Raw genomic sequence first — 13361 nt, 5'->3', positions numbered from 1 at the left:
GAAGTGGACTCAGTCTGAAATGTAGGGTCCCCAAGTCCAGGCTCTGGCCCAGCAGACATTGCCCTCTGCAGAGCTGCATGTAGCACACATCCCCAGTTAGAGGCCTCTCCCATGTGATCTACCCCCCACCCCCAACCCCGTGATAGGAAGTCAGTGACTATGTGAGCTTCGTTCCCTGGACTGATGGTGTGAAGGAGAGACTGTTCCATGACATGAGCGCTTCCTGACCGCTGCCAGATCCTCTGGGTCAGAACAGAGATTGCTTCCCATAAGTCCCCTCAGAGACTGATCACCCCTCTCCATGTCCCAGGCATGCTGGTTCCTGGAACAGGCCCTCGCCCTTCCCTGGGCAAGCGTGCAAGGCCTTTCCCCCTGACCTGGGTGGGTTACGCCCAGCACCCCTATCCATCCTGCCCGTCTATACAACCCTTTAGCGGCTGCCGCATGGTGTGGTGGACATCCACTTGGTCTTGCCGCTGCCCAAGATGTACCTTGTATATGTTCCCGTAATAAACTCTGGTAATGATGGAGTTGTCACCTCTTTCTTTGGTCTCTCAGACCTGGGGAGTTTTACATAACAGATGCATTCTTGGGCTGGCATGATCCAGCCCGAAAGAACAGAGAGCGCTGGGCAAACTCTGACGAGGCTCTGGGTCCTGGAGCGGGTAGGGCGGAGGTAACGCGGGGAAGAAACTTGCAAGCTGCCTGAGGGTACCGGTCAGCTGACTTGCTGACTCTGCCCCTGGCGGTCCAAGTGTCAGCAGCCACCTGTTTTTCAGTGTCCTCATCTCAGGATCCCCCTCTCGCCAGAGACTGGATCTTGGCTTCTGGACTTGACCTGCTGAAAATAAAGTGGGGGAGGGGTCATTCCCTGAGAACTGGGACCTCAGGCTGTGGGTCATGTGGCAGGGACCCCCTGTCCTCCCTCAGTGAGGACAGATGACCCAGGAAGAGCCACAACTCTCCCTCGCCCACTCCAGAGGCTTCCAGCATCTGGCCTCCATGACAACAGCTTCAGAACCCAAGCTCAGAAACCCCAGAGCAGTGAGCTGAGGGGAGCGGGAGGTGGACCACATCAGGGTCCTCGCCTACCTTGGGTGCAGGTAGGGCCAGAGGGCACAGGTTTCTCAAGGTGGCTGTTGGGCTCTAGCAGGGATCTCACTGTCTGGGAGTAATGGGTAGAGAACGAGTGCTGTGAACACAGTTGGCAGTGATCCCTGGGTGGGTAGGGCACAGGGGACTCAAGTTGGCTGGGTGTTAAGTGTACAGGAGGGGGCCCAAGAGTCCATCCCTTCACTTCCTTCCCCATCTCCCCCTGCCCCTCACTCACCGAGGGTTCGAGGCTCTCCAGTGGTCATCGGGCCCAACTCCAGGTGCTGAACACTGCCCAGGGGGCGATCCCTGCATGGGCCATCTTTGGGCCTGACCAGCGAGATAAGAGGTTGGAACAGTGCTGCTGAGCAGGACACCTCCCCCCGCCTTCTGTGTTGACTGAGCCTCCTGCTCTAGGTCACTCTCTCTAGCGACAGCTGTTCTCCACTCCTTGCCATTGGGTGACCCCCCTGTCCTCGATGACTCCAAGCCATTCTTAACTGCTCATGCTCCATCTCCCAGGGCCTGCCACTTCCATGTCTCTTCAAAACAGTCTCCACTGCCCTCCAGACTCCGCCCTGGCGATGACATGCAGTTGCTCCCCTCCTGGAGGGCCCCCCATGCTGATACACCAAGCTCTGAGCACCTTGCACCACTGCCCACAGCACTGCAATCACTGCTCATTGTGTCAAGGCCCCTCACCTGACACCTGGGACCTGCCTGGTGCCCACCGCTGTCAGGGAGGGCCTCTGTCCCTATCTCCAGCCCAAACCCTGCCCTTTCCCTCAGCTTGTCCTAGGCACACCCAAGGCCAGGCTGTGTCAGATGTGGCTATGAGGTGCCTGCCTTGCCCAGTACCCAGTGAAGGGGCAGCCCTAGGTCAACCATGCTTGGTATTATAGAACCCTCCTCCCAGGTTATGAGAGCTGGGTTCCTCTCGGGGCCTTGGCACAAGGGCAACTGGTGCTACAGCTGACCGGTGGTCTGGAATGGAAAGGTGTGCCAACCCAGCATTTAGGAACCTGAGGGAGTAACAGCAGAGATTTAGGCAGAGGAAATGACAGGGCCGAAAGCTCATGAGAAAGAGGCTGGGGAGGCCTTGAGGGGCACAGTGGAGCAGGAACTGCATTATGAGCTGGTGGAAAACAGGGCAAAGTCAAAGGTGAGGTAGTCCCCTGGTGGGAGAAACAGGCGAATGGACAAAAAGAGACAACCACAGCAACGGGGAAGGGACCCCCACCCTTGGCCCCTGGTGCCTCCTGCTCAAGGCCTGTTTCCATTCCCTCAGCTGCCCCTCTGCCTCTGGGGACAAGGCCTAACTAAGGACACCACCCAAGCTGTCCCAGGCCCAGCAGAACTCTGAGGAGCAGGAACCACAGGAGTGGGCTCAGGGAGCAGGGACCTCAGAGCCTACCCACTGGCCCTCCTTGAGCTGCACAGGCCGTGCTGAAGCTGGGATCCGCGCTGCCGGTAGCAGCACCAGGCCAAGCCGGCCCCAGGAAGCAGAGGCAGTAGGAAGCTACAGATCACTGCCAGCAGGAAGGCGTCCTGGTCTGCAAAGGACAAGGTGAGGCTGAGTCCTATGTGGGTGCACCACAGGACCCGTCCCCTCTCGCCCCCCCCTGTGCGCACTTTCTGGCTGCACAGGGCCACTGTCCAGGCTGCCACCGGCCCCTGGCTTGTCGCAGGAGGGTGGAGCCCAGCCAGGATCACAGTGGCAGTTATAGTTGCTGTTGCAAACCTGCAGAGGAAGAGAAAAGGAGGGTCCCATGGGGTCAGGGACCTCAAGGTCAGTCACCCCCCGGCGCCCCCCCCCCCCACACACACACACTCAAGACCACTCACCCCATGGCCATGGCAGGCGGTCAGACAGAGCTCCAACTCCTGAAAGGTAGTGTTCTGGCAGCGCCGGTCCTGGCACACCTATGGGCAGTGGAGTGCACTAAGCACCGTGGGGGAGTGACGCTTTGGCCTAGGGACTCGAGTGGCAGGGAGGGCTCGGTGGGCAGGGCTCACCATTGCAGGCCCACACTGGGTGCCTGGCTCCACCAGGCCCAAGTCAGGCAGGTCCAGATGGGCACCGGGTAGCAGGAAGGCCCCCCTGCAAGTCACCTCCCTGCTGTCCAGGTGGAGGGTAGAGTCCACCGGCATCGTGTGTGGTGCCAGTGGGCTCTGCTCCCCGCCCTGGCACTGCAGCTTCCCGCACTGCCCATCCCTGGGGACCAATTGAAGTGTCAAGCAGCATTGGGGGGGGGGTCCCCCTTGTCTCCAACCCACTCCCCAGCTTCGGGTCCCTCCGCTCCTCTCCTCACCTCTGCGTACAAGGCACGTAGCTGCCCTCCTCATCCCTCCCGCAGTTGCCGTGGGCGTTTCCTGCCGAGTTCACCACGTGGAAACAGGCCTCCGGTGCTGGGCGGGAGCCTGGAGAAGCACGGGTGGGGCTGGGGACTAGGCTGCCCCCGCCCTCCGTTCTCCCCCTCCCCCCTCGCCCCTCCCATCTTTCCTAGAGGAGAAAACTCCCCAGACCCAAGGGTAGGCACGGGGTGCAAGGCCGCGCGCGTGTCTTCTCACCGGGTCCCCAGAGCTGTTGGCACTGCTGCTCCAGCGTGGGGCACGCGCCGTCCAGGCAGTAGCCACGGCCGCCGGCGCAGGGCGAGCCGTCCAGGAGGTAAATGTCGGGGGGGCAGTGGGGAGAGGCGCCCGTGCAGAACTCAGGGAGGTCACAGTCTCCCGCAGCCCGACGGCACGGCGCGCCCGCCGGCTTCAGCTGTGCAGGTGACCCGCGTGCGGGAGAGCGACCGAGACACAGAGGACAACGGACAGTGAGAGATCCGTGCGCACAGCGAGGCTCGGGGCGGGACAGCCCGGCGGGAGAGCGAGGTGGACCCGCGGGGACGGAGGGCGCCAATCCGCCGGGGCCAGCAGGGCTGCCCCACAGCACCCTCCACCCTCCCCTCCGAGCCTGCCGCGCCCTCACCTGGCAGCTCGCGCAGCAGTCCCCGCGGGAGCACCGGGCCCCCGCACGCAGCGAGCAGTTGTGCGCGAAGCAGCAGGGATCGCGGCACTCCTGGAGCCGAAAGGGCGAGAAGGGGGGCCAGGTGAGGTCCGCGCCCGGACCTTGGAGGAGGGGGAGGGCCGGGGCCAGCCTTGGCCTCCAGGGCCCGGAGCGGACCGCACCTGGCCGGCGCCGCAGTCGCACTCCTCGCCGTCCTCCACGAAGCCGTTGCCGCAGCGCGGCCGCCGCACCCGGAGCCCGGCGCCCGGCGGGTTGGAGAGGCAGGAGCCGCGCCCCTTGCGGAAGAAGGCGCGCAGCTGGCGGCGGCTGCAGGCGCTGAACACGCGGGGGAACGGGTGGCTGCGGGCGGGCAAGGGCGTCGGGGCGTGCAGGGATCGCCCCCTGAACGCCCTGCTCCTCTCGGGTCACTGCAGAACCAGCCGAGCCGGGCCGCACAGCTGCGTGTCGGGCGGCTCGGATGCTTCGGGGGCAGAGCCCAGAGAGGGCGCCTAACCCGAGCGAAGGCGCCCAGCTGGACGGGGGCGGGACGGCGTGCCTCCCGGAGCCAGCAGCGCCAGACTGAACGTGGAATCCCGACCCAGCGCGGCCAGCCCTGTAGGAACAGCCTGGCTAGGCGTTTCCGAAAAGAACCTTTATACTCGTGAGCATTCACTGTCCTGTGTTTATTCCATTTAAGCCTCACAACTCGGGGCCCGTACGATGATCGTACAGAGGAGAAAACTGGGAGATAAGCGTGCACCCAAAGGAGTGCAGCCGAGGAAGGGCCTGGGTCTAGTGGAGCCTCCCTAGCAGCTCCTCCCCACCCGGTCGCCCGGTCACCCGGTCGCCCATACCCCGTGGCTGCTGCCATGACGCAGCCGCCTGGCTCCGCTGCCTCCCCTACGCAGCAGCCGTCGGGGTCGTGGCTGAGGCCGAGGCTGTGGCCTATCTCGTGGGCCATGGTAGCTGCAGCGCCGATGGGGAGCTCCGAGTGATCCTGCGAGGGCGCGGGCGCAGGACGGTCACTGCGGGTTGCGGAGACCGCCCCGCACCTCTCCTGTTGTCCCGTGTCCAGTCCGCGGAGCTCACCGCCGTTACGCCTCCAGAGCTCTCTACGAGGCACATGCCTTCCACGGGTGCCAGGCCCACGGTGTCGCCCCGGAAAGCGCGGCCCCTGAAGGTGGAGAGCAGCGTGACCTGGTGATGCGCGCGGGGAGGAGGAGCCGCCCAGCCGGGGACCCGTGTGGGGATGGGAGGCACCCACGTGAGCAGCTGCGTGGAGTCGTGTGGCCGCCGCCCCCACAGCCCCCGGCGCCACCGCAGGAAAGCCCAGAGCGTGTTGTTCGCGTCCGGCGTGATGCGGATCTGGTCCTGCTCGGTCCATACTTCCAGGCCGATCAGCGCCACCTGAATATCCAGGGTCCTGAGAATCTATGGTCAGGGCAGGACGGGCCTGAAGCAGGGACCAGGCACACCATCCTGCTGGTGGCCCCTCTCTTTCCCCCTATATGCTCTCCTCATCGCCAAGCCTGCCTCCTCCAGCTGGCCGCCCCTGGATTGACCGGTACATTCTCCAAATGTCTTCCCCGCCCCTGTGGCCGCCACTACCAACCTGGTCCACGTAGTTGGCGATCTCCAGAAGCCGCTGTTTGGTGTGGTTTAAGTCCCGGTGCTGGGTGACAAACTGGAAAGGCAGCAATATGGTGATGTGACAGGCTGACTGGCCCCTCTCACCGGGCAGCCCCCTGGAGTCTCCTCTCACCAGGGCGTGATCCGCCACTATGTACAGCTCTAGGTGCTTCGGGCTTCGCTGGGCTTCCCGCCAGTCCTGCGGAGAGGCAACGGTGACCCTGAGTGGCAGGCTGCTGGCTTGAGCCCTGACCACCAACCCCAACCCTTGGAAAGCACAAAGGTAACTTTAAAATTTTTCAAGAACTTGTTTCTTCAGCCTTCAAATAAAACATCAGGACAGGAGACCCTGAACATGGGCCTCCCTTTCCTGTCTTTCGGGCTTGGAGGGCTGGGGATACTGCATTCCCACTCCCACCCCTGTCTGTGCCCCTGACCCTGATCTGGGTGGCAGGAGAAAAGCTGGTCATGTTTCTTTTGTCTTCAGGATCCTTATGGCCACAGGCCCCTTTCCAGCTAAGTAGCCGCTCGGTCCAGAAGATCCTGTGGGTTGAGGCACCCTGGGCATCCCCAGCTGGCCAGGGATGCACATAATAGCTGGCATTGCTGCTGAGCGTGATCAGACCCCTAGGATGCAAGGGGTGCAGAAGGGGAGTGAGCGAATTCTTACCCCTGCCCCAGGCCCAGCCCCTCCCCCAGAACTCCTCACCTTATCCCAGAGCAGGTGCTCAGGACTACCCAGGAGTCCGGGAAGCCCCTCACGTGCCCATGGTAATGGCAATGATCCTGGAGAGCAAGGGATCCAGCCTCAAATCTCAGCCAGGACTTAAGTGGGAAGGGCAGGCTGGGGGTGGGGAGGGGTTGGCTCCAGCCTCTCCTTAGGAACAGGAGAATGGGGAAGGAATGGTGGGGAGGCCCTCGGGGAGTGCATGCCTAGCACCCCTCACCCTGACCTCAGTGCCCATGGAAGTATCTCACCCTCTGGTTGGGGACCAGCACCACTGGCTGCCCATCTGGGCTGTAGTGGGTTTCTGTGTATCCTGCGGCCAGCAGCCTGCTGGGAAGGGGTGTTGTAGGGATCACCTAATTCAGCTCTGCCTCCTCCAGGATGCCCTCCAGCCTTCCTCCCTGAATGCTAATGGAGCAGCTCTGAGTGAGGCACAGGGCTAGCACTTAAGAAGCACCCAGCCCGTCCCCTGTTGCTCAGTGGTTTAGCATTGACCTGTGAACCAGGGAGTAACGATTGGATTCCTGGTCAGGGCACAGGCCGGGGTTGCAGGCTCGATCCCCAGGAGGGGGTGTGCAGGAGGCAGCCGATCAATGATTCTCTCTCATCATTCCATCTCTCTCTCCCTCTCTGAAATCAATAAAAATATTTTTTTAAAAAAGAAGCACCCACAGTGTGTCTTAGGAAAGGGACAGGGATGACTGACTGTGTGTTGCTTAGTTCAGAAAAACCTTGGGCTAGAACAGCGGTTCTCAACCTGTGGGTCGCGACCCCTTTGAGGGTCGAACGACCCTTTCCCAGGGGTTGCCTAAGACCATCGGAAAACACATATATAATTACATATTGTTTTTGTGATGAATCACTATGCTTTCATTACGTTCAATTTGTAACAATGAAAATACATCCTGCCTATCAGATATTTACATGACGATTCATAACAGTAGCAACATGACAGTTATGAAGTAGCCGCGAAAATAATTTTATGGTTGGGGGTCCCCACCACATGAGGGACTGCATTAAAGGGTCGCGGCCTTAGGAAGGCTGAGAACCGCTGGGCTAGAGGGAGAAAAGTGAAGAGCGGGAAGGAGGCCTGGTGGTGCTTAGCTATGGGAACTGGGAGTGTGGGAAGCACCAGGGAAGAGCAGCAATAGGGGCGGTCTGTGACCCTGGGGAGCCGGCGGCAGGCAGCTGGTTCCCCAGGCCCAGGGCTGGGCAGGAGGAGAGGACTCAGGAGACACTGTAGGCAGGTGGGACTCGGCGCCAAGGAAGTGCGGCTGAATTCCCTGTTGGCACTTCCTGCCGCCCAGCCTTGTTGGGCATCTGGTCAGTCCTCTCTCTAGTCCACCTCCCTACCTCAAGGATCCTTGAATCTTCTCCTATGGCCTGCAGACCCCACATCTCTCCCCAGTTGTCCTTCAGTGATGCTCATTCCCGTAATGATTCCATCTTTGGGCCCCATCTCACCAGGATCCCTCCCACCAAGACGGATCAACCATAAGTCAATCTCTCTTGACCTCTGTACTGCCAGACCACCCCAAAGATCTGGGATGCCTGCTTCTTCACCCCCCAGTCTTTCCTTCACCTTCTCAAGCTTTGCGCCTCACTCCATACACAACCTTAGGAGGTAGCTGATATGATCGACCCATTTAAGGTGGGGGACACCAAACCCCAGAGAAACCGTGGGTAGGCGTGGTGGAACTAGCTTATTCCTAGTGCATCTGATTCCATGGGGGAGAATAACCTGTGTGGAGTGCTTAGAGCAGTGCCTGCAATGAAACAAGCACTGGATACATTGGGTGATGCACACTCTTTTCTGGCAGAGAGCTGACAAGATGCTCCTGGGGCCTGGATGAAAGATGTACTCCAAAACAGGGCTGACCCAACCCAACAGGCCATTTCAGCCTCAAGGGAGCCCTCCCCCTTCCAGCCTCCCTCCTGGGTTCCCACCAGTCCCTGCCCCCAGCATTGTTCTCCACCCCCAGAGAGAGAGGCTGTCCTGGCTCCCAGCCCCCTCCCTGGACCGGTACTCACTGGTTCTTCTCCAACTCCAGGAGGAGCTCCTGCCCTCCAGCCTCCAAGGCTACCAGCCCCGTGTCGAGCTTCAAGACCTGGGCGAGAAGGAGTGCAGGGCTGAGGTAGCAGGCAGCCTGGCCTCCTGCTTGCCAGGGAGCTGGTGGGTGGGGAGCCAGCTGGCCAGGGAGTTCATGGGGAGAACATGGGGGTGAGAGGCAGAAGGGTCCCCGCTTGCCTTCGTGGGCATGGGTGGGTGTGGGGGTGAGAGCATGCTGATGGGCATGGATGGTGTGGGGGTGAGATGTTTCCAAACTCAGGATGTTTGTTCTGACAACAGCCATTTGACGTAGCCCGCTAGGGACACACCGCTTCCTCCCTAGAGAGACGAGGGGTCCCAGAAAGGGGCCCCCCCTTGCTCAAGGTTACTGGGCCTTCCCTCTGGCTCTTCCTCCTCTTTCATGCCAGGCTTCCCCTAGGCAGGAAGGAAGTGGGGTCCTGAAGACAGTGCACGGGGTGGGTGGATGTCAGGTAGCCATGGCTCGGGCCTCCTCACAACCTCTTGTTTTGGCATCTTTTCTCCCCGCTCCCGGTAGAAATCAGACTTTACTCCTCCACCTCCAATTCTGACAAAATGTCAGGCCCTGAAATTCCTTGGTCTCCAGCAGGCTCGCCCACACCTGTTTCACGGATCCTATGAAGTAAACACAGACCCCTGGCCTAGGCCAAGAGAAAAACACTAGTGTTCTTGGCCAGATTGTGGGGGAGTGAGGCGGGGAGGGCGTGGGCCGGGCCAGCAGGCCAGCCTCTCCTTCCCTGCTTCCCACGTGGGGAGACTCATCTGCCTCCCTCGTCCACTCAGCCTGGCTGGGGGCCCAGAGGCAGTCCAGGAGCCTGCGGGAGAGCTGCTGGGTCTTCGGAATGCTAGCCCCAACCCTTGCTGGCCCTTCCTTTTTAGGCCACAATGCACGGGCTGGGCCGGAGGCCAAGGGGCTCACAGTCTTGGAGTGGAGACTTCCTCTGCAGGTGGGGAGCAGACAGCTCCCTGCCCCAGCAGGAGCCCAGCAAGGCCCCGAGCATGAGCTCATGGGGCCGGAATGCCACTTGCTTTATTGGAGAAAGGTTTGTGCCAAGGAAAGGCAGGGGCCCCAATGAAAAGCCTCCTCCTGCCACCCCGAGACCCCAGAATCCCCTCTCTGTCCCTCCGCACCTCTGTGCCCCTGCTGTCCTCACTTCTTGCCCTCCTAGTGCCTTTACCCTTCACTGTGTACCCCATCCCTGACCTGAAATGTGAGTGTTTCCTTCAGCTGGGACAGGACTCCCTGCCTCAACACCAACCTCCTCTCGGCAGGCTCCCTGGGGGCAAGGAGGGTCACAGCCCAGGCCAGACCAGGAGGGTCCACAGTCAGGGTGACTCCAGCGTGAGCCCAGCCTTTCCCTCTGCTGGTGATGTCCAGGAAAATGATCTCAAAGCTTGGGCCAGCGCCATGCTTGACCACTTGAATGGGGACCCTGAGGGTCTGGGGGACCCAGCGAGGGAGCTGTGGGCCTGTGTCAGCCTCCCGGCCTCATGGCAGTGCTCTCCTGTCTTCCTCCAGGGCCAGCGTGGCTTGGACAATGGGTTGTCCTTTCTTGCCTGAAAATTCAGGGTGAAGAGGGCTCTCTAGGTTTGGGGGACATTGGCCAATGGTTTGAAGTCTTTCAGACCCTAGTGGGTCTCAGACTTCTAGGCTAAAGAGCTGTGCGAACTTGGACAGTTTCTCCAACCTCTCTGGGCTTCCGTGTGCCCCTCTCTGAGATGGGCATACGGAGGCCACTGGTCTCCTGGTTTGCAGCACAGCTAGCTGTGTGGCACATGTGGGTGGAGCTATGGTTATTCTGAAAGTGTGTGATGGGTGGGTGTTGGGAGGAAATTGGGGCAGAGCATCCTGGAGAAGCAAAATGGGGTGAGCTTGCATCTGAGGGCCACCAGAAGAGTGACCACTACCCCCTGGACAGAAGTGGATTCTGCATGAGCCCGTGAGGCTGAAGTTTCAGGCCCCTCGATGGCAGGGTCCTGGAGAGGACAGCAATGTGTCCACAGGGTCACATGTTCTGGAAAACTTTGCGAAAGGCAAAGTTTGTGTTTTCTTAAAGAGATCCCTGAAGTTTAGTGCCTGGAGAGTTGTGGGAAGGGAGAGAAAGAGGAGTGAGGGGGAAGCCTGAAAATGACTTCCATGTGTGCAGGCTCACATAATCTAGATGTCTCCCCACCCCTGCCTGCTAACCCTTCCGGGAGGAGCCTAAAGGGCTGGGAGGGGAGCTGAGGGAACGCAGTAAAACTGCCACACTGCAACCTGGGGAGGGGCCAAGGGGCTGGGAGAGCCTGGGCCCCGCAGAGGAAGGGATGATGTGGCACTGACCGGCTCCTCCAGGGTGACCATGCGCCAGGCTCCTCCGTCCAGGACCCAGAGAGGGGTGACTGGCTCTCCGGGGGTGTTTCCTGGTGTGAGGACAGAGCACAGGGTGAGGGGAAACCTGAGGAGCAGAGGGGAGCAAGGACCACAGAGGGATGGGGTTTGACCATCCATCTTCAACAATCCATGGGGTGCCCTGGGAACCGAGGAGCAGCCTGGGGGGTGGCAGAAGAGAGACCGAGGAGCCTAGGAAGGATAGTTCAGCTGGGGATGCTTGGAGCCCCACTGACCTTGGGGGAGGGCTTGGTGTCAACGGTCACGAGGGAGAGACCAAGGCCACCAGTGCAAGGGGGAAAGAGGAAGGCAGCCTGGGATATTTTTAGACTGGGCAGCAGATGCCTTCAGGGTGAGAGATCTGTGAAGAGGATGCCTGTGTCTCCACCACCCTCTGAGAAAAACAACAGCTAGATGTTTTCTTGGGAGGCTCACTTTGCTCAGAGCTGCTGTTGGGGGCTTCATGCAGGAAGTGGGGCTTCCAGGGACCCTGGCCCAGAGGCTGGGGGACAGAGTCTGAGTGCTCCCAGAGGGAGTGGGTGTGCTTCAGAAGCTCCAGGAGGAATACCAGAGCCAAGCATTACTCAGAGGAAGCTGGAATGCTCCCCTGGAATGCCCCCAATCATCCTCCTCCCAAGGACTACAGTAACTCTTGCACTACACCCCCCTGCAGGAGCCAGGCCCCAGGCAGCCCAGAGCCTGCAGGCAGCCCACCCACCCCTCTGGCACTCAGTCCTGGGGAAGCCCAGCTCCCAGAACTGACAGCTCCGCCACCTCCACCCAGCCCTGCCCAGGCTGAGACACTGGCCTGTGGAAGTGGCTCCTCAACTGCCAGGCCACCCCAACTCCTTTCTCCTTCTCTGTCTCCTCCCCAGACCCCATCATCAAAGACCTAAAATAGCAGCAACTCCAGGAACTTCCTTCCTCCAAGAAGCCCTCCCTGATTGGATGAGTGAGTTGCTATCAAGCAGTTGCCATCAGACAGGGCAAGTGTGGGCAGGGGTCTGAGCGCTTCTGGGGAGAGGGGAGGATCTCTTAGCCCAGAGAGGACTTCACTGGGTGTGGAGAACCAGGTCTTGCTGGGCCCAGGCCTCCCACATATTGACCTCTGGCACCTTGATGGGGGAGAGGGAGGCAGAGATGGGGCTGTGGTGACTAAGTGAAACTAGGGGAGCCAGTGTAGTGTTGGGGAGCCTCGAGCCCCTCTCCACTCCTCCCAGGGGGTTGCATCCCCCTCCCCTGACTCCAGGCTGCGGAGGAGGAATCAGTGGAATGCCTGGGGACCATCATCACGAGAATGAGGGCTGTGGTCCCTCTCCCTGAGGGTTCAGGGGTCCTATCCCTGTTGGGTTCCCCCTCCACAGCGCTCTGCAAACTACCCCCTTCCCAGCCCAGCCTGTCCTGCCTTCTCCCTGACCCTCCCAGGCATTTGACATCCAGGCCTCCACCAATCCTCCCACCTACTCAGAGCTGCTGCCCCCCCCCCCCCTCCGCCTCACAGAGGGTTGAAGAGGTTACCTTCTGTGAGAAGCCCTCCTCTAAGCAAACATGGCAACAGTCTAAACTAGTTACACACTGGCCCCAGGCCCAGGAAGGGGGTGAGCTTGGGTGGTGGGTGAGTGTGGAGGTCACAGTCAGTCCCCTGGTCTGAGATCACAGCAGGGTTGGGCTTGGGGGGCGGGGGGCGGGGGCGGGGGGGGGGGCTGTTGGCAGTGGGCTAGCTGCTTTCCAGAGGAGGAAGACCCTTGAGCCCTAAGGGATGGAGGTGCAGGAATGTTTCCAGTGGAGGATGGGGCCTGGGAATCCAGGCAGAGGGGTTTGCGGGCGGCGCTGCTCAGAGGATAAGGATTCCTGCCCCTTGCCTTACGGCGGGCACAGTGGCAGTTGGGCAGAGTGTGCAAGTCTGGGCCCTTAGGCCAAGTTCAAGTGAGAATCCCTGGGCAGGTCCCAGGGAGACCTTCCCAAACCCTCTCTAATCCCTGCCCTGGCGGCGCATTCCCGGGAGGGCGGAGGGGGTTGGGGGTCTGTTCAACCCCTCCAACCCCTGACAGTGACCAAGCCTGCCCCTCGGGGCGCTCCCACTCACCGCGGAACGCCTCGGCCCCCCACACCGACCACGGTAGTCGCAGTAGCAGCAGCTGCAGCAGCCAAGCTGGCGGCGGCGACCCTGGAGCCCTCAGAGACCCCCGGCCCATCGCTGTGAGCGCCTGGACTTCTGAGCTCGGCTCCGGCTCCGCTCCCGGCCCCGCCCCGGCTGGATGGCCGCCGACCCACTCCCTGTGCAGCCTCATCTGCCGCACCCTCCCCGCGGACCCCGCACGCAACCCGGCCACCCGCGCCGGGACCGCAGCCGGTCCAGTCCCGACCCTGGACCGCAGAACCCGCGTTCGCCAGCCCTCGGGGAGCCGGGCGGCCCTCCCGGCAGGAGCGGCCCGCTAGGGGGGCCGGGAAGGGGCTC

At 61.2% G+C, this 13361-nt stretch overlaps 1 protein-coding gene across 1 annotated transcript; it reads right to left on the bottom strand.

Moving 5' to 3' along the window:
* Nucleotides 1-1092: 1092 nt before the first annotated feature.
* On the bottom strand, nt 1093-13098 carry ADAM33 (ADAM metallopeptidase domain 33; the record flags this gene model as incomplete). Its single annotated transcript, XM_081097791.1, has 19 exons — nt 1093-1165; nt 1331-1422; nt 2507-2645; nt 2725-2833; nt 2938-3015; nt 3109-3307; nt 3405-3513; nt 3664-3859; nt 4070-4159; nt 4270-4447; nt 4942-5084; nt 5177-5518; nt 5700-5915; nt 6154-6343; nt 6426-6502; nt 6695-6773; nt 8475-8551; nt 10856-10935; nt 12990-13098. 19 exons carry the CDS (start codon nt 13096-13098, stop codon nt 1128-1130), a joined length of 2541 nt encoding a protein of 846 aa, XP_080953917.1. The 3' UTR covers nt 1093-1127.
* Nucleotides 13099-13361: the final 263 nt, after the last annotated feature.

The sequence above is a fragment of the Myotis nattereri genome, assembly GCF_964212035.1.
Source record: "Myotis nattereri genome assembly, chromosome: 8".
Lineage (NCBI taxonomy): Eukaryota > Metazoa > Chordata > Mammalia > Chiroptera > Vespertilionidae > Myotis > Myotis nattereri.
The sequence above is the reverse complement of the archived record's forward strand: the minus strand, read 5'-3'. Positions and strand labels throughout refer to the sequence as shown.